The 25,851-nt window shown below is 37.6% G+C and overlaps 3 protein-coding genes across 7 annotated transcripts in view; 2 read left to right on the forward strand and 1 right to left on the reverse strand.

The window, feature by feature from the left end:
* LOC147574438 (EF-hand calcium-binding domain-containing protein 13-like) overlaps positions 1-16,170 on the forward strand; it is a 153,028-nt gene extending 136,858 nt beyond the window's left edge. The window contains 3 exon segments of the mRNA XM_086686450.1: positions 463-516; positions 4,051-4,155; positions 15,925-16,170. Coding sequence (XP_086542576.1) covers positions 463-516; positions 4,051-4,155; positions 15,925-16,067 — 302 coding nt within the window. The 3' untranslated portion in view covers positions 16,068-16,170.
* The window catches only part of LOC147574432 (uncharacterized), a 299,824-nt gene that overhangs the window by 264,673 nt on the left and 9,300 nt on the right, over positions 1-25,851 (forward strand). The gene's annotated exons all lie outside the window — the stretch shown is intronic.
* LOC147574441 (pleckstrin homology domain-containing family M member 1-like) overlaps positions 1-25,851 on the reverse strand; it is a 192,630-nt gene that overhangs the window by 36,586 nt on the left and 130,193 nt on the right. The window lies entirely within an intron of this gene.

Here is a 25,851-nt window from a genome sequence, read left to right on the forward strand (position 1 = left end):
TTTGAATGGCAATACTGGTGTGTAGGGTTATGTACCTGGTGGGGTGGAGCACAGAAAAGAATATGAAGGCACGGGCGGAGCGGGGGGAGAGAAGTACAGTTGTAGTAAAAATCATGGGAAATTGTTGATTTCTTATGCTCTGTTTCACAGTTAAGAATTTCATGTGTTTGAGGGGCGCCTGGGTGGCGCAGTCGGTTAAGCGTCCGACTTCAGCCAGGTCACGATCTCGCGGTCCGGGAGTTCGAGCCCCGCGTCGGGCTCTGGGCTGATGGCTCAGAGCCTGGAGCCTGTTTCCGATTCTGTGTCTCCCTCTCTCTCTGCCCCTCCCCCGTTCATGCTCTGTCTCTCTCTGTCCCAAAAATAAATAAACGTTGGAAAAAAAAAAAAATTTAAAAAAAAAAAAAAGAATTTCATGTGTTTGAATCTCATTATGATCTCTGTAATTTGTACCTCATTTTACAGCTGATGGAACAGTTGAACCTAATAAACTAATGAATAAAGCTGAAACCGTTACAGGTAAGAAGTTGATATAAAACTGAGAGAGCAATGCTTTAAACTTCTTTAAATGTTTTATTGATTTGCGAGGGGGGGAGGGGCAGAGAGATGGGGAGACACAGAATCAGAAGCAGGCTCCAAGCTCTGAGCTGTTAGCACAGAGCCCGATGCAGGGCTTGAACCCATGAACCATGAGATCATGACCTTAGCTGAAGTCAGACACTTAACCAACTGAGCCACCCAGGCGCACCTGAGATAGTAATGCTTTTAAAACATATTTTTGCAACAGTATTCTTAGCAATATTTTTTAAATTATTGAAGTGTAGTTGACATACAACGTTATACTAGTTTCAGGTGTGCAATGTAGCGGTTCAATAATTATCTATTTAACTGCTCACCATGGTAAATGTCGTTACCATCTGTCATCATACAACGTTATTATATTACTGACTATATTCCCTATGCTGTACTTTTCATCTTTGTGACTCTGTTTACCTATTTCATGCATCCCCCCCCCCAACTCCCCTTTCCTCTGGCAACCAACAGTTTGTTCTCTGTATTTATGAATCTATGGTTTAAGAAAGTGCAACTGGGGGGAGAAATAGAGATAAAGATCTCTCTCTCTCTCTCTCTCTCAAAAAAAGGTTTAAGTGTTCTTGCTGCCTGCTGCACATCCCCGTCATCTCTACCCTCAACCCCTCTTTCTAATCAAACCTTGATAGGAGGTAAGATAGAAGAAAAACTCTAGATGTGTTGATGGGATGGGAGTGAGGGTATAGAAAAAACCAAGGAGACCTTTTGTCGTGCTTCCTATTTGGAACTCTGGGATGTCACCACCTCATTGGGTGTCCAGACAAGATGCCATTTTCACCAGAATAGATATTGTGGTATGGTGTTCTTAGGCAGAGGGAGGGCTGGAAACAGGCCGCCGCTTTGCCCCCTTTGGCTTTGTGTGGTATGAAGGATATCCAGTTTTCCCACGTACTCCCAGTAAGCAATGTAGAAGGTTTCTCAGAGATGGAGGTCAGTGGGTCTGCCATGGGACACCAAGTCAAAGGGAGAGGTGATCCCTCCAGAGGCTATGGAGTAGGCAGTATGGTCTCGGGACTAATAGAATACTTGACTGAGACACAGAGGACCTCATCACCAGTGAATGCTAGGGCTTAGCCAACCAAGTTAGTGAAGGAAGGACCAAAGAACCTTGACTTTGCTAAAAAACAAAACAACAACGACACAGACCACAACGACACAGACCACAAGTTTCTCAGGCCATCAACTTCAGCAGGAGATGTCAGGACTCATGAAATGGGCTGTCAGGGCTCATGAAATGTGGATTTTGTTGAAGAAGCTATCGAGAATCCAGAGGGCAACCCAAGGTCTGGCCGCCCTCCTTTACGGGCAGCAGGACCCCCAAGCTTTCCCTGATACTAAGAGGAGGCCTCTCAGAGCGGACGTGCGGAAAGATTTGAAAAACTGAGAATTTCCCAAAATAAACTAGGTCAACCAAAAAGGAACTTTTTATATTAAACCGGAAGAAGCTAGGTTAACTCTATTTTTTAAGTTTTTGTTTAAATTCCAGTTAGTTAACATACAGTGTGATACCACTTTCAGATGTGAAACTGTTTCTCCGCCATCACCTGTTTCTCCTCCCCTCACCCACTCCCTTCAGGTAGTTAACAGACTTTTCCCCTCCTCTTCTTACCAAATAGGATACGGGAAGAAGGGGGAAAGGGAGCTTCCTTGTGTCATTTTTTTTTTTCCCTTTCAACCCTCTGGTTCACAGTAAAACGAAATGTTAGATTTTCAGGTTTGCTTTATAAAAAGTAGCTTTTGAAAATTAAAAAAAAACCCTCTTTCCTCTGAGTTATATAAATTCTATGGCTGAATAGGAAAAATTTTATGGAAGAAAAGGAATATGAAGAAGAAAAATACATGAGTACAATTTACAATGTCATACCTGTTCCACATGTTTCAACATGGCAGGATGTCACTCACAGCTGCTTCAAGGGGAAAAGATTTTGACCTAGCTTTTATATTATTATGGAGATAGGTATTCCAGATGTATAAGCCAAATGAGAAAAGTGCTTCTTTATGAAACTTAAGCAGTTCTATGAATTCCACTTCTCTTTCTCTGTGATTTGAATTTTGCCTTGTCTTTAGCTAACAGGAAGCTGTATCATTGTGAAATCTTACCTTTCCAAGGTGAGATTGATGATGAATCAACAAACCACTCGCAATGGATCACTTATTGTCTTACTTCCTAATCGTGTGATAAAGAATCCTGATACTCTCCAACATATGGATTCAATATAATTGAAATTATTTTATCTTGGCAGGTTGTTTTCTTTGGGGCTTTTATATTGATCTTATTGATATGCATTTTAACAAATTTTCCAAGACAAGAGACAGAATTTATTACTGCAGGTTAATTGTGAAATGCAGAATAAGAATGTAATTATTCTGTGATTTTGGTTAGCACAGGCAATGAATCTAGTTAGAGCTAAAAAAAAAAAAAAAAAAAAGGAAGCCAATGCTACTTTGGCTTAGATGTAGTTATTAAAATGTATCACGCGGGGCGCCTGGGTGGCTCAGTTGGTTAGGTGACCGACTTCAGCTCAGGTCATGATCTCCCTGTTCGTGGGTTCGAGCCCCACGTTGGGCTCTGTGCTGAATGCTTGCCTGCTTCAGATTCTGTGTCTCCTTCGCTCTCTGCCCCTCCCCCGCTTTGCTCTGTCTCGCTCTGTCTCGCTCTGTCTCTAAAAAATAAATAAATGTAAAAAAAAATTTAAAACAAAACGTATCAAACGTCTGCTACATACCTGACAGAATCCTAGATCTTTTCATAAGTGTTATTTTATCTTCACAGAAGCTCTGCAAGATAGTCTCATCTTTGTTTCATACAACAGAAAACTAGGACTCAAAGTTAGGTTATTTACCTAAGTTCCAGTAGATAATAAATAGTAGAGAACAATATTCAACCCTTGTGTTCTTACTCCAACCATGGTGATGTTCTCGTTTCACTGGAACTGCCCATTTATTTTTCTTAAAAATGTTTAACATTTATTTTCTTTTGAGAGACAGAGACAGAGCATGAGTGGGGGAGAGGCAGAGAGAGAGAGAGAGAGAGAGAGAGAGAGAGAGAGAGAGAGAGACATACAGACAGACAGACAGAATCTGAAGCAGGCTCCAGGCTCTGAGCCGTCAGCACAGAACTAGATGTGGGTCTTGAACCCAGGAACTGTGAGATCATGACCTGAGCTGAAGTCGGACACTTAACTGACGGAGCCACCCAGGCGCCCCCTGCCTGTTTCTATCATAAAAATTATACACTGGAAACTAATTCTGTTCCTTTAGAAGTTTATGGTGTATATGGTTATTTTTCCAAAAAGGTTTAAGAGAAGTGAGCTTAATTCTAACCGTATTGAAGCCCTGCCGTAAACTGAAACATGTTCCATGGATCTTGCATATTTCTGCCAAGTCTATAATGAATGGGTAAAATATATGGAACATTTCAGCATTAGTAGGAATTTTCATATTTTTTTCTCTTTCCCTGAGGAGAGACAGTAGCTGTCAGAGACCTGGACGAGATACTAGGGAACATGGGCTTTGAACTCGCCAAAGAAGATTCTGGAGAGATGAAAAGAAAACTTCCACTTTATGGTGACTCATTTTAGATATAAAAAGTCTTTCAGGAAAATTTGGTCTCGAGGGTCTATGTAAGCGTTATTCTGAAACCAGATTAATTTTGTGATGTAAAATGTAGGGAAAAATGTAGTTCTAGAACAAGAACTAATCCTGTCTTCCATTTTCTGAATGTATATAGAACACAAAGCACTTGACTAGACTGATTCCAAGACCATCTTTCACATCTGGGAATGTTGAGGAAGCACAGTTAAACGATGGGAAAGGAAATAAATGCAAGCCCACTGTGTACCCTTCCCACATTCCCCATCATTCCTCTCTTCGGACACAGCCCCATAATACCACTGAAAGTTCTCTCCGGGCACCAGTAACCTGCCATTTGCTAGTTGCATTAGACATTATTCACTTTTCATTGGAGCTTTCTACGGTCTTTTGTATTGGTGATAATCCTCACCTTCTTGAAATTATTCTCCTTTGGCTTCTGTGTTTTTTTCCTCCTAACCTGGATCTTCTCATTTTTTGATTTTCATTTTGCAAACTCTACCTGGGTAATCTCATCACTGTCTTTTGTTCAACCTATCATCTACATGCTTATGACTGTAAATCTGTGTTTCTATACAGCTTCAGACTGGTGTATCCAAATGCCTGCTAGACATTTCTACTTGGATATTCCATGGGACGCTTCTTTTTCCCAACTGAACTGAATTTAGAATTTAGAACTGAATTCAGTATTTTCCTGTCCAGTCTCCTAGTCCTGTATTCTCAATCTCATTTGTGCTCTCCCTATCCATCTATTCACCTAAGCTAGATATATGGAATTCATTTTTGATTCCCCCAATTCCTGTCAACCACTATCTGGATTATCTGTCACCTAATTTTGTAAGTTTTACCTTTATATAAACCTAAATTTAAAAATTACTGCACACAGATGGGTAGATGGATGGATATGTGACAAGCCAAGTATAGTAAAATGTTAAATAGTAGAATCAGATGGTGGGCATATGGGTGTTTATTGCACAGTTCCTTCAACTTTGCTATATGTTTACAAATTTTCATAATAAACCATTGGAAAAAATCCCATAGGTAAATGCATCAGTTTCTCTCACTCCCTGCTACCACTGCCCTATTTTAGGTCCTTTCATTCCTGACTTCAGCTACTACAACGGCTTCCACAAAATATTAGACGTTAGAGTGATCCATATAAGATGCAAATCTGATGACATTCTGCACCAATTTAAAATCCTTTAATGGCTTTCAGTTAGGTACTTGGGATTGTCTCAAGTCCTTTTTATGGCAAACAAGCTCTTTCATTATCTGGGTTGGCCTTATCTGTTCAATCTAGTATTTTACCCTCACTAACATTGAACTTTTATTCCAAGCATACATATATCATGCTTTTTGTCGCATCTTTGTTTTGTTTATACTTTCCCCGCTATTCAGAGGGTTTCCCCTTCCCCTTTGTTTGACCTACTCCTCACCATTGCTTATTAGAGTTGAGGGCACTTTTTCTAGTAAGTTCTTTAAATACCCAGGCTCCATTAGATGTCTCTTCTCTGTGTTTCCACAATAACTGCATACATTTTTCATTATAATTGCCACATTGTGTAAATGTATGCTTATTTGCCTGTCTTGTCACTTTAATGTGACCTTAGAATAGAAAAGGTTATTCTGTATCTAGTACGTAGCAGAGTGTCTGGCCTATAAGTAAGCACCCTATAAATGTTGAGTGAGAGATGATAGAGTAAATGAGCGAAAAAGTGAATGATTCCTAAGGAAAACAAAAACTGCCTTTGGTCAGGCCACTAATACTTACTTCTAGTACATTGTAATCATTTGCAGCAATTCTGAGCAACAGGGAGAATCAGAGTATATTAGCAATGAACCAGAGATGAAAATAGACTTTTCTTCACTAGAGACTCATACTTAAGAGTCATAGCATTACCAGAATTGAGGGCCTTTAGAGAATTAACTTGCATGGATGGTATTTTCTATCCTGTTTATAAGGACTAAAAGAGCTGAGTAAAAGCATATTTTTCCATGGGCCAGACTTTATGGTTCAAGGGTCAAAGGCCAGCTTACTAAAATAGAATCAATGTCTTGGGGCACCTGGGTGGCTCAGTCGGTTAAGCGTCCGACTTCAGCTCAGGTCGTGATCTCACAGTCTGTGAGTTCGAGCCCTGCGTCAGGCTCTGTGCTGACAGCTCAGAACCTGGAGCCTGCTTTGGATTCTGTGTCTCCCTCTCTCTTTGCCCCTCCCCTGCTCCTACTCTGTCTCTCTCTGTCTCAAAGAAAAATAAATTAAAACATTAAAAAAATTTAAAAAAGTAAAATAGAATCAATGTCATAAAACTAAGAATTAAGCAATTCAAGTGAGCCCAAATGGTGATGTGGAATAATGAAATGTAGCTTATTTCTGGTTTCTTATTTTATAATTTTTTAAAGAACCTGCTTTGTATCTCCATTATGTCTTATTTTTTAGCTAAAGGGAAGACTGATCTAAAAACATTGATAGATTCAGTACAAGTTATTACAGGTCAGTGAGAAATTACTATAAATATGAGATCCCAAGTCTACACTAAATTATATTTTTTCCTGTGATAAAGATTTTACTGAAGTATGAAACACGTAATTACTACATTGTGTAATGTGTCCAGCTTAAGAATTATTACCAAGTGAACATACATCTTTATCTATCACCTGGATGAAGGAATACTTTATCAATAATACAGAAGAGCCACTCTACCACTTCACAGTCATGTCCTCTGGACTCTCTGGAGGTAACTGCAGCCTGTATTCTAGGACCACAGATTAGTTTCACCCGCTTTTGAAATTTGTGTAAATGCAGTCATCTGATCTGTGTTCCATGATGTCTGACTTCTTTCATGTAACATTGTATTACATCTTATTCTCTGAGATTTGTCCACATTGTTGCATGTAGCGGCAGTTTGTTAGTTTTCATTGCTGCATATTGTACAGTCAAATTATAGTCAAGGAGATCTTTAGAGAATGTGCGGTAGTAGGTAAAATGATTTCTGACTAGCTCGTTGTACCTGAATTGCCGTGCGATATTCCACTGGGTCAGTATACCACAAGATATGTATCCAGTCTACCATCACAGGACATTTCTAGTGTGGAGCAGTTATGAAGAACATATTGCTATGAATATTCTTGTATATGCCTTTTGGTGAACATATGTGCACAATTCTAGGCCATCCACCTAGAAATGAAATTTCTTTGTTGTAAGATGGGATTGTGTGTACTTGAGTAGATATTGTCAATCCATTTTCTAAAGCAGTTGTACCATTTGACACATCAACAATTGCTTTACATCCTTGCTAATACTTGGTATTATCTCTCTTCTCCATTGTAGCCATTCTGGTGAGCATGCTGTGGTATCCCACTGTTATTTTTGGATTTCCCTAATGATTAATGATGTTGAGCATTCATGTTTACTGGTTATTTGGATACCTCTGCTATAAAGCTCCTTTCTTTTTTTTTTTTTTTTTTTTTTAATATTTTTTTCGACGTTTATTTATTCTGGGGACAGAGAGAGACAGAGCATGAACGGGGGAGGGGCAGAGAGAGAGGGAGACACAGAATTGGAAACAGGCTCCAGGCTCTGAGCCATCAGCCCAGAGCCCGACGCGGGGCTCAAACTCACGGAGTGCGAGATCGTGACCTGGCTGAAGTCGGACGCTTAACCGACTGCGCCACCCAGGCGCCCCTATAAAGCTCCTTTCATGTCTGTTGCCTATTTGCTTGGATGTCTGTGTTCTACATACTGAATTTTTAAAAAAATTTTTGTTTTTTAAATTCAAGTATATGTATCATAAGGTGTTATATTAGTTTCAGGTATACATTCTAGTGACAGCTATACATTATTCAACAGCTCTATACATTACTCAGTGCTCATCAGCTAAGTGTACTCTTCAGTCCCCATTACCTACTTCACTCATCCCCCAACCCACCCACCCATCTGCCTCCTGGTAACCATCGGTGTGTTCTCTGTACTTCAGAGTCTGTTCCTTAGTTTCTCTCACTCTTTTTTTTTCTCTTTGTTTGTTTATTTCTTAAATTCCACATATGAGTGAAATCCTTTGATATTTGTCTTTCTCTGATTGACTTATTTCACTTAGCATTATAGTCTCTAGCTCCATCCATGTTGTTGCAAATGGCAAGATTTCATTCTTTTTATGGCCGAATAATATTCCATTACATATATATTCCATTATATATATATTCCATTATATATATAATTTCCATTATATATATATTCCATTATATATATAATTTCCATTATATATATATTCCATTATATATATATTCCATTATATATATATATATATTCCATTATATATATGTATGTGTATGTGTGTGTGTGTGTGTGTGTGTGTGTGTGTATATATATATATATATATATATGTGCGTGTATATATACACACACACACACACACACACACACACACACTACATCTTCTTTATCCATTCATCAGCTGATGGACACTTGGGCTGCTTCTATAGTATGGTTATTGTAAATAATGCTGCAATAAACATAGAGGTGCACATATCCTTCTGAATTAGTGTTTTTGTATTCTTTGGATAAATACCCAGTAATGTGATTACTGGATCATAGGGTAGTCTATTTTTAATTTTTTTGAGGACTCTCCATAATGTCTTCCACAGTGGCTGCACCAGTTTGCATTCCCACCAACAGTGCACGAGAGTTCCTTTTTTTCCACATCCTCACCAACCCTTGTTGTTTCTTGTGTTTTTGATTTTAGCTATCCTGACCGGTGTGAGGTGATATCTCATTGTAGTTTTGATTTGTGTATCCCTGATGATAGGTGATATTGAGCTTGTTTTCACATGTCTGTTGGTCATCTGTATGTCTTCTTTGGAGAAATGTCTGCTTGTGTCTTCTGCCCATTTTTTAATTGGTTTATTTGGGGCTTTTTGATGTTGACTTGGTGTAAGTTCTTTATACATTTTGATACTAACTCTTTATCAGATACATCATTTGCAAATATCTTCTCCCATCCAATAGGTTGTCTTTTAATTTTGTTGATTATTTCCTTTGCTATGCAGAAGTTTTTATTTTGATGGCATCCCAATAGTTTATTTTTGCTTTTATTCCCCTTGCCTCAGGAGACATATCTAGAAAAAAATGTTGCTACGGCCAATGTCAGAGAAATTACTGCCTGTGCTCTTTTCTAGATTTTTATAGCAGTAAGTCTCCTATTTAGGTCTTTAATCCATTTTAGTATCCCTTGGTGTGGGGTGTAAAGTGGTCCAGTTTCATTCTGTTATATGTAGCTGTCCAGTTTTCCCAGCACCATTTGTTGAAGAGATTGTCTTTTTTCCCATTGTATAATCTTTTGTCAAAGATTAATTGACCATATAATTGTGGATTATATGCCTAAATATGCTTTATATGCTTTCTACCCTTTTCTATTGGTCTATATGTCTCTTTTTATACCAGTACTATATTGTTTCGATTGCTACCGCTTTGTAGTATGACTTGAAATCTGGAATTGTGATACCACCCGCTTTGTTCTTCTTTGTCAAGATTGTTTTGGCTGTTCGGGGTTTCTGAGGTTCCGTATAAATTTTAGGACTATTTGTTATATTTGTTACTGGTATTTTGATAGAGAATTCATTAAATCTGTAGATTGCTTTGCATACTATGGACATTTTAACAGTATTTGTTCTTCTACTTCATGAGCATGGAATATCTTTCCATTTGTTTATGTCATCTTCCAATGTTTTCATCAATATTTTATAGTTTTCAATGTATGGGTCTTTCACCTCTGTGGCTGAATTTACTCCTAAATATTTTATTATTTTTGGTGCAATTGAAAATGGGATTGTTTTCTTAATTTCTCTTTCTCTACTTCATTATTAATGTGTAGAAATGCAACAGATTTCTGTATATTGATTTTGTACCCTGTAACTTGGCTGATTTCATTTATCGGTTCTAGTAGCTTTTGGTGGCTTTTGTAGTTCTTCTTTGTTCCTTTCTTCTCTTGCTTTCTTCCGTTGTGGTTTGATGGCCTTTAGTGATATGCGTCAATATCTTTTTCTTTTGTTTTTTGCATATCTATTACACGTTTTTTTATTTGTGGTTGCCATCAGGTTTATATATAATATCCTATGCATATAAGCAGCCTATATTAGGTGCTGGTTGCTTAAGTTTGAACCCATTCTAAAAGCACTAAATTTCTCCCCTCCCCCCCCCCACACACACATTTTATATGTATGATTTCATATTTTACTTCCTTTTATTTTGTGAATTCCTTGACTGATTTCTATAGCTATAATTGATTTTACTGCTTTTGTGCTTTAACTTCCATACTGGTTTTATAAGTGATTGATCTACCACTTTGGTTATGTTTGTATGCCCCCGTGAATTTTTTTCCTTTCCTAATTTGCTTGCTCCTGATTATGGCCTTTCCTTTCCAAAGAATTCCTCTTAACATTTCTTGTAAGACCGGTTTAATGGTGAGGAATGCCTTTTACTTTTGTTTGTCTGGGAAACTCTGTCTCTCCTTCTATTCTGAATGATAGCCTTGCTGGATAGAGTATTCTTGGTTGCAGGTTGTTTTCTTTCAGCACTTTGAATATATCATACCACTCCCTTCTGGACTGCAAAGTTTCTTCTGAAAAATCAGCGGATAGACTTAAGGAGTTTCCCTTGCATATAACTTTTTTCTCTTGCTGCTTTTAAAGTTCTCTCTTTACCACTATTTTTTGCCATTTTAATTATTATGTGTCTTGGTGTAGACTTCCTTGGGTTTATTTTGTTGGGGACTCAGAGTCTTCTGAATCTTGATTTGTCTCCTTCTCCACATTAGGGAATTTTTCAGCTATTATTTCTTCTAACAAACTTTTCTGGCCGCTTTTCTCTCTCTTCTCCTTCTGGGATCCCTATAATGCTAATGTTATTACATGTGATGGTGTCACTGAGTTCTCTATTCTCATTTTATATTGTTCTTTTACTCTTTCCTTTTCAGCTTAGTTGCTTTCCATTACTGTTCTTTCAGTAATGATCTGTTCTTTTGCTTCCTCTAGTCTACTATTTATTCACTCTAGTGTGTTTTTAATTTTAGTTAATGAGTTCTTCATCTCTGGTTCTTTTTTTGTATTTTCTCATATCTTTGTTGAATTTCTCACTATGATCCTCTACTCTTTCCTCACATCCAGTAAGTACCTTCATGACCATTACTTTAAATTCTCTATCGGGTATATTGCTTATCTCTGTTTCATTTAGCTCTTTTGCTGTGATTTTGACCTGTTCTTTCATTTGGGACATAGGCCGCAGCTTCATTTTGTCTAACTCCCTGTGTCTGTTTCTATGTATTGGGAAAGTCAGCTATGTCCCTGATCTTGAAAAAAGCGGTCTTATGAAGAAGAGGCCCTGTAGTGTCCTGTTGTGTAATGTCCCCTGTTCACCAAAAACTAGCATTTCAGCTGTCTTCTCTGGGTGTTGCATGCCCTAGGGCTGTGATTGTTGAGTCATGTTTGCCATCAGTTGTCATCTGCAATGGCCTTCTTTGCCTGTTGTGGACAAGGTTTGGTCCCTGTGATGCTAAAGGGCCAGTCTGGGGCCACCTTGGGCTTGAGTTGGGTCAGACCAGATGCCTGCCCTCACCCCATTTGCCAGAGCTGTGGTTGCACCAAACATCAGGGTGCTCACTTTCTGCTGCCCGCTGTGAGATCTTCATTGGTGGGTAGAGCTGGCAGTCAGAGGTCTGTACCCATCCCAGAGCTGGGAATATAGTCAAACTGATGTGTGTGATTATGTTCCCTCTCCCAGGGCAAGAGTCACTTGGGAGTGGTCCTGGACAGTGTTGGAGCTGCCTGCTGCTTACAAAATGAGAGGCATCTAGTGCTGCTTTGGATGGACTCCTGCCCAGTGGGGATGGTTGGAGGGGGCAGTCTGCAGGAGAATGCAGGGGTGGGTCAAGCGGTGTTAGCAAGCTACATGGCAAGTGTTCCAGCTGGTTCCTGCAGCTGTCTGGGTATCTGGATTAGGGTGGGGGTAGGGGAGAGAAATGGTGCCTGCCAGGTCTTTTATTCTTGGAGAAGTCTCCTAAAGATCCCTGCCCTTCCAGGAGAAGTTCTGAGATTAGTAAATAAATCTCCTTTCTCTATATCCCAGCCACTTTTCAAACTGCCACTTCTATGCTGGATCCCTGCAGGGCTGTTTGTTATGCTGTCTCTTTAAGGATGGAGACTGTTTCCTCTTGCCCTCCAGCTCTCCCAGAGCCAAGCCAACTGATTTTTAAAATTCTAGGTGTTAAGCTCCAGTGATTGTAAAAGTTAAAAAAAAAAAAAGTTAAGCCCCTCTGTCTTTCAAAGCCAAATATTATGGGGGTTTGTCTTTACAGTGCAGGTCACCCATGTCTGGGGTGCCTGGTAGGAGATCTCTTCCTCTCCCTTTTCCGTGCTTGTGGCGTCCCTCACATTTGTGGTTGGTTTTCCTGGGGGTCTGGTTCTAACCACATCTCCATTATTCCTCCCATTCTTTTCATTGTGGCCTCTTCTCTTCAATTAACTGTGGGGGGTCTGTTCTGACAGTCTTCAGGTTATTTTCTGGGTTGGTTACACTGACATGGGTGTATCGAGGGGTATCCATGAGACAAATGAGCTTAGGATCCTCCTACCTTGCCATCTTTCCCAGAAATTCCTATTGCATTTTTCGTTTATCTTTTACCTGTTTGTTTGTTTTTTTTTTTAATGTACTCTAGATACAAGTCCCTTGCAGGTTATATAAACTATAAATATCTTGCTGTATAGTTTGACTTTTCACTTATATTTTATCGTCTTTTTTTTTGATAGGGAAAAATGTTTTTTAATTACACACTCAATCCATTGGATGTATTTCAAAATACCCCCCAAAACACTTTTCTTCATTTATCAGTGAAAGAAGTTAGAAAGTAACGTCAAAAAAATAGCATATGGCAATCAAATTTCCCTGAAAGTCACAGTCACATATAGAGTACATCCTAGAAAAGAGGAGGGGCCAGACAGGTTCTCCCTACTTTCAGGAATTTCATCCAGTACTGGGCCTACTCATGGGTGGAGAGAAAAGGCAACTTTTAACTATGAGTATGTTATTAAATGAGGCATTTACTATACTCCTTCCTAAGAGCACCAGGTGGGGGACAAGTGTTCTAAACTTGATCTAGGAAATGGAATGTGGAGTCAGTCCATCCTCTTCCCCCTAAGAGCTGTCCAGTGGCTAATGAATTTAAAAAGCATGACTAAATAAAAACAAATGCCCACATACTCTCTCCTCCCCGCCAATAAAGGTAAAAGAAAAAAACTGGATTTCCCAGATTGTTCTCCAGAATAATAGTTGCTTTATATATTTGGTATAAGTGGGATGTTAAAGTCCTTTACTGTTAGTTCATTGCTATCAATTTCTTCCTTTACATATCTATTAATAGTTGCTTTATGGATTTGGCTGCTTTCATGTTGGGCACATAAATATTTGCAACTCGAGAGTGGATGGAGCCTGGGAGTAGCTTTAACAACCCAAATTCGTCGATTACAGAGTCATCACAAGCATGCCTTGCTTTTAAACAACAAAAAAAATATTTTTGAAACAAGATAAAAACCTAGTACTAATCCCTTTCTGACAATACACAATTACTGAATTAACTAATATTGAGAAAGGGAAGGGAATCATACCTATGGGCCTTGTCTCACACAAGTGCATGTTTGTAGGTGCAAGGCACTTGTCATTATTGCAGAAATGAATTTGAATTTTTCATCTTTAGTTTAACATTGCTTTTAGTACAATGCTGACACCAGCAGTGCAGAAAGGGCTCTGGAGAGTTGTTCATAGCAGCAGCTCTCCTTTGGTTCTGGAGGCCCCAGGCCAGCCAATATTGCCTCGTCACATACATTCTTTAGGCCTTTCTGTGAGTGCAGAACCCGCCACATATTTGACCACCTTCAGGTCATGGGCCAGCTTTTCACATCATTTCGGCAGTCTCCGGAGGGATAGACTTCTCTTTGTTCTTGGTTTCTCAGTCGTAGAGGAGTCATCTTTAAGATCAATTTGGGTCCCGACAAGCAAGAAAGGAGTCTTGGGACAGTGGTAAGTTATCTCAGGCACCCACATTTCCTTCACATTTTCGAATGAGGAGGCAGAGATCACTGAATAACAGACTGGAATACATTTGTAGAAATGTATTCGTAGATACATTGAAATACGTTTGTAGAATAACTTGGCAGTTGTAATCTGTCATAGTCCTCTTGCCCCGCAGTATCAGAAAGTCCAAGAGTGTATGGCCCCCTATCGATCATAATGGTGACTGCATAGTTGTCACCAAGAGTCGGTACATCCTCGGAAATGTGTTTGTTGTGTAGGATATCAGGAGTCATGTTTTACCAACAGCAACGTCACCCACAACAACGCACTTAATTGTCTGCATTACTGAAACAATTTTGAATCCACTTTAAATATTTCAAATTCGGTGGTGATCTCAGCTTCTCCGCGGGGGCATTGGCAGTGCTGTGTGGTGTCTCCTCTTGTATTTTATCTTCTGATGAACAAAAGTTTCTCTTTGACACGTAGTTGAATTAGTCAACCTTTTTTCTTTTATAGTTAGAATGTTTGGGAGCCTGTTGAAGAAATCCTTCCATACACCGCGGTCATGAAAACGTCTCCTATTTTATCTTGTGGGAGCTTTATTATTTTCCTTTCACATTTAGATCTATAATCCACTCAATTGATTTTTCTACATGATGTGGGATAAGGGTCCCTTTTTCTTCTAAATGGATATTCACCATTTATTGACAAGATGATCCTTTCCCTACTTTAATGTAAGGCTAGCTTTTTCATAAATCAAAGATAATAAACGTGTGGACTTTTTATTCTTTTTGTTCTTTGGTCTATCTGCTGGTCCTTGCACCAGTATACCTACTCTTTTAATGTAGATTTAATCTGTCTTGATATCTGAAGCATAAATCCTCCCAATTTTATTTACTTCTCTAAACTCTTCTTGGCTATTCTTAGTAATGTCCTTTTTGTCATTAGAAATATTTATTCTTTGTGCTTTCTCTCTTTTTTTCCTTTGTCAGTCTTAGTGCGGGTATGTATCACTTTTGTTGGTCTTTCCAAAACCCAACATTTGGCTGTATTGATTTTATTTAAAGTTTGCTTTTCATTTCAGTAGTTTCTGCTTTTGTCCTTAGAACTTTTCTTCTCCTTTTGAGGGGTTTAATTTGCTGTTCTTTCCTAACTTTTTAAGATAGAACCTTGGGTTATTGATCTTTTCATCTTTTCTATTACATGCATTTAAGGCTGTGAATTTCCCTCAGCACAACCTTACCATATCCTTTAAGTTTTAATATGTAATATTATTATTTTTACTCAATTCAAAATATTCTAACTTCCAGTTTGGTTTATTTTTTTGACACATGATTTATTTAGAGAGGCATTCTTTAGTTTCCAAAGTTAGGGGAGTTTCCTAGTAGCTTTTGCTATTGATTTCTAGCTTAATTTCCATACCCTATATTAAGTTATTTGTACCGATCATCTTTATTATTCTAATAATTTTTAAATTATATGAACCTTATTCAATTGTGAAATATTACTTTATAACCATTATTATGGGAGCATCTCTTTTGCCAGTGTTAAAGAAACACTGTTCATTTTGTGTCTGTAGCTGACTGCTTATTTTTTAGCAGGTATCATTATGCTTTATTTCTCTTTAATAACTGGAAATTATGCTATTTTTTAAAGTGTCATCTTTCTCTACTTCTTTTGTTCTGCAGGAGGAGAAGTTGACCTCAGTGACCTGGAAAATGTCTTGCAAAATATGGGGATAGAGTCCTCACCAGAGCATTCGGAGCTAAAGAAATTACTTCCAATTAATGGTGGGCATTTCAAATATCAGAATAGTCTTCAAGAGAGTTAATATAGTCATCCAGGGAGTTGTTCAGCCATTGCAAGTATCAGGTAGAATCTTGAGGGAATTAGAATTATAGCCTACAAATTTTGTATAATCCAAATCTCCATGTTTATTCTAGATCACTTAGAAGTTAGAGTTAAAAATATCCATAATTCTAAAGATAATTATTTTTCATATTTAGGAATACATAAATTGCCATTTAAAAATATGTCAAAATCAAGAGGCTCATCAATCATCAGTCTTGCCATCTGGACTAAGGAATATTGATAGTTATTTTTCCTTCCATTGAGATGCCTTGGGTTAAGACCTCTAGGACAAAGGAGGAGGACGAGGAGAGATGTAGAACTATCCTTACTAGTAGAGGGGGAAAAATGTGGACTCAGAAAAAACACAACATAAGGAAGTGTTTTTGCTTTGGCCTGGCAAATATTAATAATTGTCTCAGGTGCTAAAGAATTGATTTACCATATTAAGAATTTCGTTTACATTTTTTGTTTTATTATTTCTAGAAGATACTAGGTAAATTTTAGGAGCAAATTATTTTATGCTGTATATTTCTGAACTTGGATATTTGATATTGTTTTAGCATGTCTAGATATTTTCTCTATGACCTAAATTATGTGTTTCTTGCAGCTACAGCTAGTAGAAAAATATATAAGACTAGTTTGCTGAATCGTGCAGAAGATGTAAAAGGTGAGTGAGATTCAAATAAAGATGTCAGATTGAGACTCTTGTGTTTTGCTTTTTTTCTTATTAAATATTGCCCCCTGCCATTCTCATATATATTTCCATGATTAGTTTTAATACACACATATGTTCCTACTGATTAAATAATTTTCTGTCTTGTTTTTAAAAGGTGTTCTAAATATTTAGGTTTACCTAGATTTTTGATGTGGAAATAATAAAATTTAGGCCCAGCTATAAAAATTTAAGATAGTATATCTTGAAATACAGTGACCAAACTGAATCTCCTTGTATAAATGTTTATATAAAAAATAACTATTATATTTGCAGTTTTTGCTGCTAAAATTAACCTGAGTGGTGTCTCAGCCTTATTCTGATGTATTGTGTTATGTAAGCTTATCTTCAGTGTGGGATATTTTGGGTATAAATGAATAGATAATTTTAGTCCATTAGTATTTCTCTTTAAAAATTTAAATGTCCTTAGCCTCTTTTTTTTATGATGAAATTGATACCACCATACATTAGGAATTTATATTATATTTTGATTTTTATTTTAATATCCTCGTATCTTTCTCTTTTGTTGGGTTGCAAGATGATGACCATGACCTTGACTCTATTCTTGAAAACATGGCAATCAGACTTACAGCTGAGGAACTTAATGATGTACGAGTTGCTTCAGATGCTTCAGATGTACCAGTTGATGGTGAGTGATTTAGATATCATTATGCCTTCATGAAAATTTGGGTTTTGCAGCTGACATTTTTTATAGGACTTATGTAGCTGAAATAAGAATTATTTTTTCTCTCAATATATTAATCTAAAGTTGATACTTATTCGTTTATTTAACAAATATTTACTGAGCACTATATAGCATGTATTCTGCTCAGTGCCAGAAATACAATGACCACGAAATACAGACATAGTCCTTGACCCAAGGAACTTAATGTCTAGTGTATCACAATTCTTAGTATTCTAGTAGAGGCTGAGAATGTTGCTGGGGCCTCAGTCAGGTTAGTAGTTTTCACAGGAACAAGGGCTTTGGTTTCAGCCAATATGAATGACATTTTTGCCACTTCTATATAGGCATGGATCATCATATCCTTGGACCAGACTTCACGATTCAAGGTCAGTATTGTATGTATTAAATAAAATATTAGGATTGAAGTGTGATGCATCACAAAGTAATCCCCACTTTAAATAAACCAAAAAAGAATATATTTAGCTGAGCACAATCCACTGAGGTCAAGCAATATCACCTAGAAACATTTTACTGAATACTGCCTCTTACCTGAAAAAATATTTTTTTTCACATGATTCATATACTATTTAGTTATGTCTTTGCCATGGGTTTTATACCCTTCTGATAGGGTGAGTTTTTTTTTTCCCCAAAAGATATTTTTATTGAATCATTCCTTAATTTTCAAGTACTACTGTGTACCAATGAAAAACATGTAGTTAGTTTTTTATTTGCTTATTTTCTTTATGCTTTTAAGTTTCCCTGGGACATCTGGAAAAAAATAACTAAGTGGGACTATCAACAATTGCCAGAGGTTATTTTTAGCTTCAGAAACTCACTTGGGGATGTCAGATAAAAGGCAGAATAGGAACCACCGAAAAACTCTCTCCTCCATAAGAGCAATGAGCAAACTGGCAAAAATGGTCAAAATTAACATTTTCAGAACTGGAAATTAACCAAAGGTTTGCTGCAATCTGGGAGGATTTAAGAGAAAAAAGACTGAATCTCAGTAAGAATAGTGAGCTTTGTGATATTTTAATTTGCCCTATTCCCATCCTCTGTCTTACAGCTCCGTAATAGCCTTGAAAAATAACATTTTCTATTTGCAGTGAAAACTAGTAGCCTGGAAACCACTGGAGGGAGCAGAGGGGAACTGGAGCTCTTTCAAAGCCTTATTGCCTAAGAACTGTCATTATTTGGTCTGTTTGGTGGTTCCTTGGAGTGAGGCTTTATATCTGTCTCCCTTTATGTATGAATTAATAAATGAATAATTCATGAGTATGGAAAGATGAATCAAGAGATAAACTGAAAAGAGCAGAAAAGAATAAGAAAAAATAATAATTATTTGGAGTCATAAAGAACTAATAGCAATTACTGCAGTGGTAGAGTAATAATTAGTCAGCAGCCATACTGAAATGCACGCAGTGATTAAGAAAGAAGAGGAGAAAGTATGTTAGTAAAAGACAAGAGATGAGAATTATGGCCTTTACTTCTTTTACTCTTGGTACCTGCATGAGTCTTGTCCCTGCCAGAACAAAGATGAACACAGAGAGCATGAACTGTCCTGTAGAGTTTATGAACTAGTGTGGCATCATAAAATGTTTTTCCTAGACTCCGAGTCCATTTTGCAAATACAAATTGAACCCCAGAAAGCCTGAAATTAAAAATTAAAAATGGACTCAAATAAAATAGTGGAAATACTGGACTCTGCCTTAAGCTTTTTTACAGTATGGGTACTTTATGTTTTCATTCTAAAGCTCTATCATTTTCTGGATCCCAACTAAGTCTTTTTTTTTTTTTTTTTTTTTAACAGCTAATGGGAACTTTGATGTTGGTATCTTAATGGATGGAATGGATGGAATAAAAGCCAAAACAGGTAATAGAATAACAACTAAGAGTAAGATGCTACTAGAAATCTAAGAACCAAATTCTTTCCACTAAATTACAATATAATGCTCTTTCCACATCATGATTGCATGGACTTTTAAAATCTGTCTTACACATCTTATAAAAATGTTTATGTATAAATGCCTACAGTTAGATAATAGATTATCAGAACTTTTAGCAATAAAACTTCAGCGCTCTTTGTTGTTTCCCAAGTCATTATCTGAAATCTCTGCCAATAATTAGCATACCTTCTTTTATGGCGGAAAGCTAAATTCCAGTTTAACACAGTAAAAAGTGAAGGAAAGTTTTGGTAAAGTTAGAGGCGATCTCAAAGCAATAAAAGTGCTGAGAAAACTATTTAGATCAGCAATCTGTATCATTCTAATGCACTGCGAAGTTTATACTCATAATCGCATGCTCTGTTGCCCTGCCTATCATTCAGAGATTATACTAGAAATAACAAGAAACCTCTGTAGGCCCAAAGGCCTATTTTTTAGGCTGGGTCTCTTTTCATTCAGCAGTTAGCTGTAATGCTACAAAGGCAATTTTTTTTTTTTAATTGTGTGGAATCACGACATCATTCACAGTAATACCAGAAGTCTCCCTTCTTTTGCTTTGAAGGAGAGGTTGAGGTCAATGACATGAAAAAAGTTCCAGGAAACATGGGGATAGAACTCAAAGATAAGAAACAGGGAGAGTTGGTGAACAATCTGCCAGTCGATGGTGAGAATTTCTCTAACAATTCTATTTCATATCTAAGTGAAAAAGATTGTCCAAAAAAATCTTTTACAAGGTAATGACTGTTTTCTCTTACGAAGACATACCTACGGGGTCCTCTCATTCTTAGTTGGGAATGAGGTGGCTTTAGTCAGAAATCCTGCGACCATGGTTGAGAAATCCTGGCTATTATTCTTGAATACACTGTGATTCTGAAATTTTAAAATGAGAAGAGGAAAAGGAAGGCATTGAAAAGTATGAAATGGAGATAAATGAGAAATTACAAAGAATAAATGGATGGGAGGGGTTCTGCCTGTTAGAGGGCCAGCAATAAGTGCCTTAGGTGCCAGTGAATGAAGAGTGGCCTTATTTTCTCCGTTTCATATATTTTTTAAAATCATTGAGAGTATATTTGTACTGTATGGAAAGGTAAAGTCTGACTTTGTGAAATGATGGCTTCTCTGTTGCTTAATAACGAATTTTGGTGAGATTTTGATTTGTATGCTTCTTAAAGCTGATACATCTATCAGGATAGGCTGATGGTTGGCACAGAGGCCTTTTTCATTAATTTATTCTAAATCAAAGGATAACTGACATATAACATTAGTTTCGTGTGGACAACATAGCGATTCAACAATTACACACATTATGAAACACCATGGTAAGTGTAGTTGCCTTCTGTTGTCATAGTTATTACATTATCGACTCTGTTCCCTATGCTATACTTTTCATCCCTCTGACTTATTTTCTTTATAACTAGAAGTTTGCACCTCTTAATCTTCTATTTCACCTAATCCCCCACCCACCTCTACTTTGGCAACCACCTGTTCTCTCTATTTATGAGTCTGTTGTTTGTTTGTTATACTTTTTAGATTCCACAAGTAAGCAAAATCATATGATATTTGTATTTCTCTGTCTCACTTACGTCATTTATCATAATAGCCTCCAGGTCCATCCATGTTGTCATTAATGGCAAGATTTCATTCTTTTTTACGGCCGAGTAGTATTCCGTTATGTGTATGTGTACCACCTCTTCTTTATCCATTCATCGGTTAATGGACACCTAGGTTGCTTCCCCGTCTTGGCTATTGTAAGTAATGCTGCAGCAAACAAAACGGCATAGTATCTTGCCAAATTAGCGTTTCCATTTTTTTCTTGTAAATACCCAGAAGTGGAATTACTAGACCATATGGTACTTCTATTTTTAGTTTTTGGAGGAACCTCCTTCCTATTTTCCAGAGTGGCTGCACCAATTTACATTCCCACCAATAGTGCACAAGGGCTCCCTTTTCTCCTCACCTTCACCAGGACTTATTATTTATCTTTTTGATACTACCCATTCTGATTGGTGTGAAGTGATATCTCATTGGGTTTTGATTTGCATTTTCCTGATGATTAGTGATGCTGAGCATCTTTTCATGTGTCTGTGGGCCATCTACATGTCTTCTTTGGAAAAGTCTATTCATGTGCTCTGCCCGTTTTTAAATTGGATTATTTGTCATTTTTCGGTGTTCAGTCGTATGAGTTCTTTGCATATTTTGGATTTTAACCCCTTACTGGATATATCATTTGCAAACACCTTCTCCCATTCAGTAGTTGCCTTTTTGTTTTGTTGATGGTTTCCTTTGCTGTGCAATGAAGGCCTTTAAAGATGAAAATATACATAAGATGTTAAATTTTGATACTTGCCACTTTTCAGATATTTTGATAGCATATTTATGCTTCTTTTAATCCGCCCATACTTTTGCAGACAATGTATGTTCTATCCTGGGGGATAGAGTTCCATAACTTATTGAAAAGTTTATAATTTGTGGCAAAGAAGAAAATAAGTCTAGTCTGAAAAGTGATTAATAAACAAAAAAATTAGTAATGGTTAAAGAAATTTACTCAGAAAAAGATATTTTTCTCTGGGTATCATCCACAAAAAAATCATGCTTATTGGATGGAAGGATGAAATTTGTTATCCCCACTAGTGTATTTCACTGAGTAGCTCACCGATTACCTTTAAAGCTTTCTGCTCTATGGACTGACCAAAGGAAGATATTTTATTCTAACTCTATTATTGAACATATTTTAAATATTTGAACAATGTAGTTAGCTATGTTTTTTGTGCTAGAACTTGTAACTATATATTATCCACGAATTAATAGTTTTGGTCACATTTAAGAGTGACTACATTTTGGTGTTATTTCTTTCAGTTTCCTAGGGGTGAGGATGATTGATATCAACAATCATGTTGATATAACAACAATCACTGTTCTGGAAAACATGAGGTTGAATCTTACAGAAAAGGAACCTAAAAATATGAGACAGAATCTACAAATTAATGCTGCGCATTTAATATAGCATTGAACCACTTGGGAAATCTTGGGCTTAGGAAGTGATGGAAAGACTCTCGAAAGCCACTAATTTGGCACTAAGAAGACATTTTAAAAACTCACAGAACACATCTCTAAATAGAAATGAATGCTATCCTAAAAACTTATATTAAGTTTATTATATCAACAACTTCTTTCACTGTGAATCATAAGTAATGCTGAGGTTTCCACAGGCCACAAAAGGCCAGAGAAGAGTCAGAGGGATAGGGAGCATGGAAGTAAGATGAAAAAGCATCTTAAATTGGAAAATCAAATCTAGGTCTATACCGCAGACATTGAAGTGAAGTACTGGCAATGGTTCAGTGGAAGTGACCTGGGAGTTCAGGAAAATGAGAATGGCTCCTGTTCTTGTCTGTAGCAATGAGATCTGTGGTCTAATAGCCCTAAGGTGCTAAAATATACCTTAGGCACCTTTTGCTGTCTCAAGTTGTCCCAAGATAAGGTGAAAGGCGACAGGTTCTAGTTTTACCCATCCTATTAAATTTTTCCAGATAATTAGAAAAGTCAAATGAGTCTTGGTACTCCTATTTAAAATGTTAAATGATACTATGAAGACATAAATTACACTTTCTCTCTTTTTTCATATCCTTAGCACGGGCTAATTAAGTTAATAATACACAGAAACGAATGCATTTTTAATATTGTAGAAACATTCCATTTTTCTTATTTCCCATCCCTATTGCGTTCCTAAGGTGGGAAGGGTAATGTGGGTAATTTGGACAGCATTCTGGGGGAAATGAGGATTAAGCTCCCAGAAAAGGAACAGAAAAAGCTGACCGAAAACCTGCTACTTAATGGTGAGGATTTTAGAAATAACTGTGTCTTTGAAGGGAGTTAGCGCTTGTGAACACGCATACCAGAATTTCTAAAGCACTCAGAAGATATTTGCAGATCTTAAGGAGGGATTAATTCCTAATGTAAAAGTCCTATTTCTTCATTTTTATAAACTCCAGGGAGCAGAATGAAGTTCTGTTTGTAGTTCATTATTTCATTTAACACTCTCTGAAAAAACTTCCTTTCCCCCATCATCCCTATATCCTCAAAATACTCAGATTTATGTCTTCAGATCAATTTTCCCACTCAAATATTGTGTGTTGTAAGTTTTATAGGACTTTTCTTTCTTTTTAAAGTTTATTTTTGAGAGACAGAGAGAGTGGGGGAGGGTCAGAGAGCGAGGAGAGAGAGAGAGAATCCCAAGCAGGCTCTGCATTGTCAGCACAGAGCCCAACGCAGGACTGAATTCCACGAACCATGAGATCATGACCTGAGCTGAGATCAAGAGTCAGACACTTAACCAACTGAGCCACCCAGGTGCTCCGCTCAAGGAACCTTGTAATCTGTTGCAGTCTGTTCAAGTCTCAGTGACATGGTAGAAAGATGGTTTCATAGACAATGCAGAGATCGAGACCGAAACTTCCCTTATTTTCTTCCAATTTCTTCTTTGTCGTCTCCCCATTCTACCCCCATGTCCTTCTAGTCTGAGGCACCGAATGTCCCTTTTTGGGTTATCATTTACTTTATTGGGACTAATTACAATTTCATTATAGTTAGTAGCTTTATCAAAGGACTCTGTGAATACCCAGAACACCCCAAAACGAAACCCTATATCCTTTAGCTATCACCCTTTTATTCTCTCCCCACCACCCTACGAGCCCTAGGCAACTTACTAATCTATTTTCTGTCCCTATAGATTTACCTATTCTGGACATTTCATATAAGCGGGATAGTATGTAGTCTTTATGATTAGCTTCTTTCACTTAGTATGACGGTTTCAGGTTCATCTATATTGTAGCACGTATCAATATTCCATTCTTCCTTTTTTCCAATTTATTTATGGTGGTAAGATGCACATAACATAAAGTTTACTACCTTAACCATTTTTAAGTGTCCAGTTCAGTGTTATTAAGCACCTTCACATTTTTTGTGCAATGACTACCACCATCCGTCTCCAGAATTCTTTTCATTTTGTAAAATTAAAACTCTGTATCCATTAGGGGCGCCTGGGTGGCTTGGTCAGTTAGGCGTCCGACTTCGGCTCAGGTCACGATCTCACGGTCCGTGAGTTCGAGCCCCGCGTCGGGCGCTGTGCTGACGGCTCAGAGCCTGGAGCCTGTTTCCGATTCTGTGTCTCCCTCTCTCTCTGCCCCTCCCCCGTTCATGCCTTGTCTCTCTCTGTCTCAAAAGTAAATAACCGTTAAAAACAAAAACAAAAACAAAAACACTTCCCATTCTCCCCTGCCACGAGCCCCTGACAGCCACCCTTCTACTTTCTGTCTGTATGGTTTTGACTAATCTAAATACCTTATATAAGTGGAATCATGCAGTGTCTATTTCCGTGACTCGTTTATGTTACTTACCCTACTGTCCTCATGTTTCATCCAGGTTGTAACATATGTCAAAATTTCCTTCCTTCTTAAGACTGAATAATATTCTACTATAGGTATATATATTCATTCATCCATCAGTGGATACTCGAGTTGCTTCCACATTTTAGTGATGGTGAATATGTTCTGTGAACATGCGTATACAATTTCATTCCTTTTTGTTGCCTAATAACACATTCTGTTGTATGTGTATATGTTGTGTTTATTCACTCATCCTTTGATGGGCATCTGGGTTCTTTCTGCCTTTTGGCTCTAATGAGCATTTCCAAATATATACAAAGTAGGAAGAATAATATAATGAATGATAAGGAATAAAGAATAATAGAATGAACCTAGATTCAACAGTTATGAAGATTCATCTCACTTGCTTCTTATTTATTTATTTAATTCATTTTTGAGAGACAGACAGAGACAGAGCATGAACGGGGAAGAAGCAGAGAGAAGGAGACACAGAATCCAAAGTAGGCTCCAGGCTCTGAGCTGTCAGCACAGAGCCTGACGCGGGGCTCGAATTCACAAACCGCGAGATCCCGACCTGAGCCGAAGTCCAATGCTCAACCGACTGAGCCACCCAGGCGCCCCTCTTATTTATTTCAAAGCAAATTTTCATTTAGTCCTTATATACTTCAGTACACATCTTCTTAAAAGTATGGATTTTTTTGGGCGCCTGGGTGGCGCAGTCGGTTAAGCGTCCGACTTCAGCTCAGGTCACGATCTCGCGGTCCGTGAGTTCGAGCCCCGCGTCGGGCTCTGGGCTGATGGCTCAGAGCCTGGAGCCTGTTTCCGATTCTGTGTCTCCCTCTCTCTCTGCCCCTCCCCCGTTCATGCTCTGTCTCTCTCTGTCCCAAAAATAAATAAAACGTTAAAAAAAAAAATTTTTTTTTAAAAAGTATGGATTTTTTTACATGACTGCAATACCATTATACAGTTTATTTTTAAATTTCCCTTCTTTAAAATATTTTTTACAGTGAGCTTATTCAAATAAAGAACCCAACAAGCTTTAC

Source organism: Puma concolor, chromosome E1 (genome assembly GCF_028749965.1).
Source record: "Puma concolor isolate L17-30 chromosome E1, mPumCon1.1.hap2, whole genome shotgun sequence".
In the NCBI taxonomy this organism is placed as follows: Eukaryota; Metazoa; Chordata; class Mammalia; order Carnivora; family Felidae; genus Puma; species Puma concolor.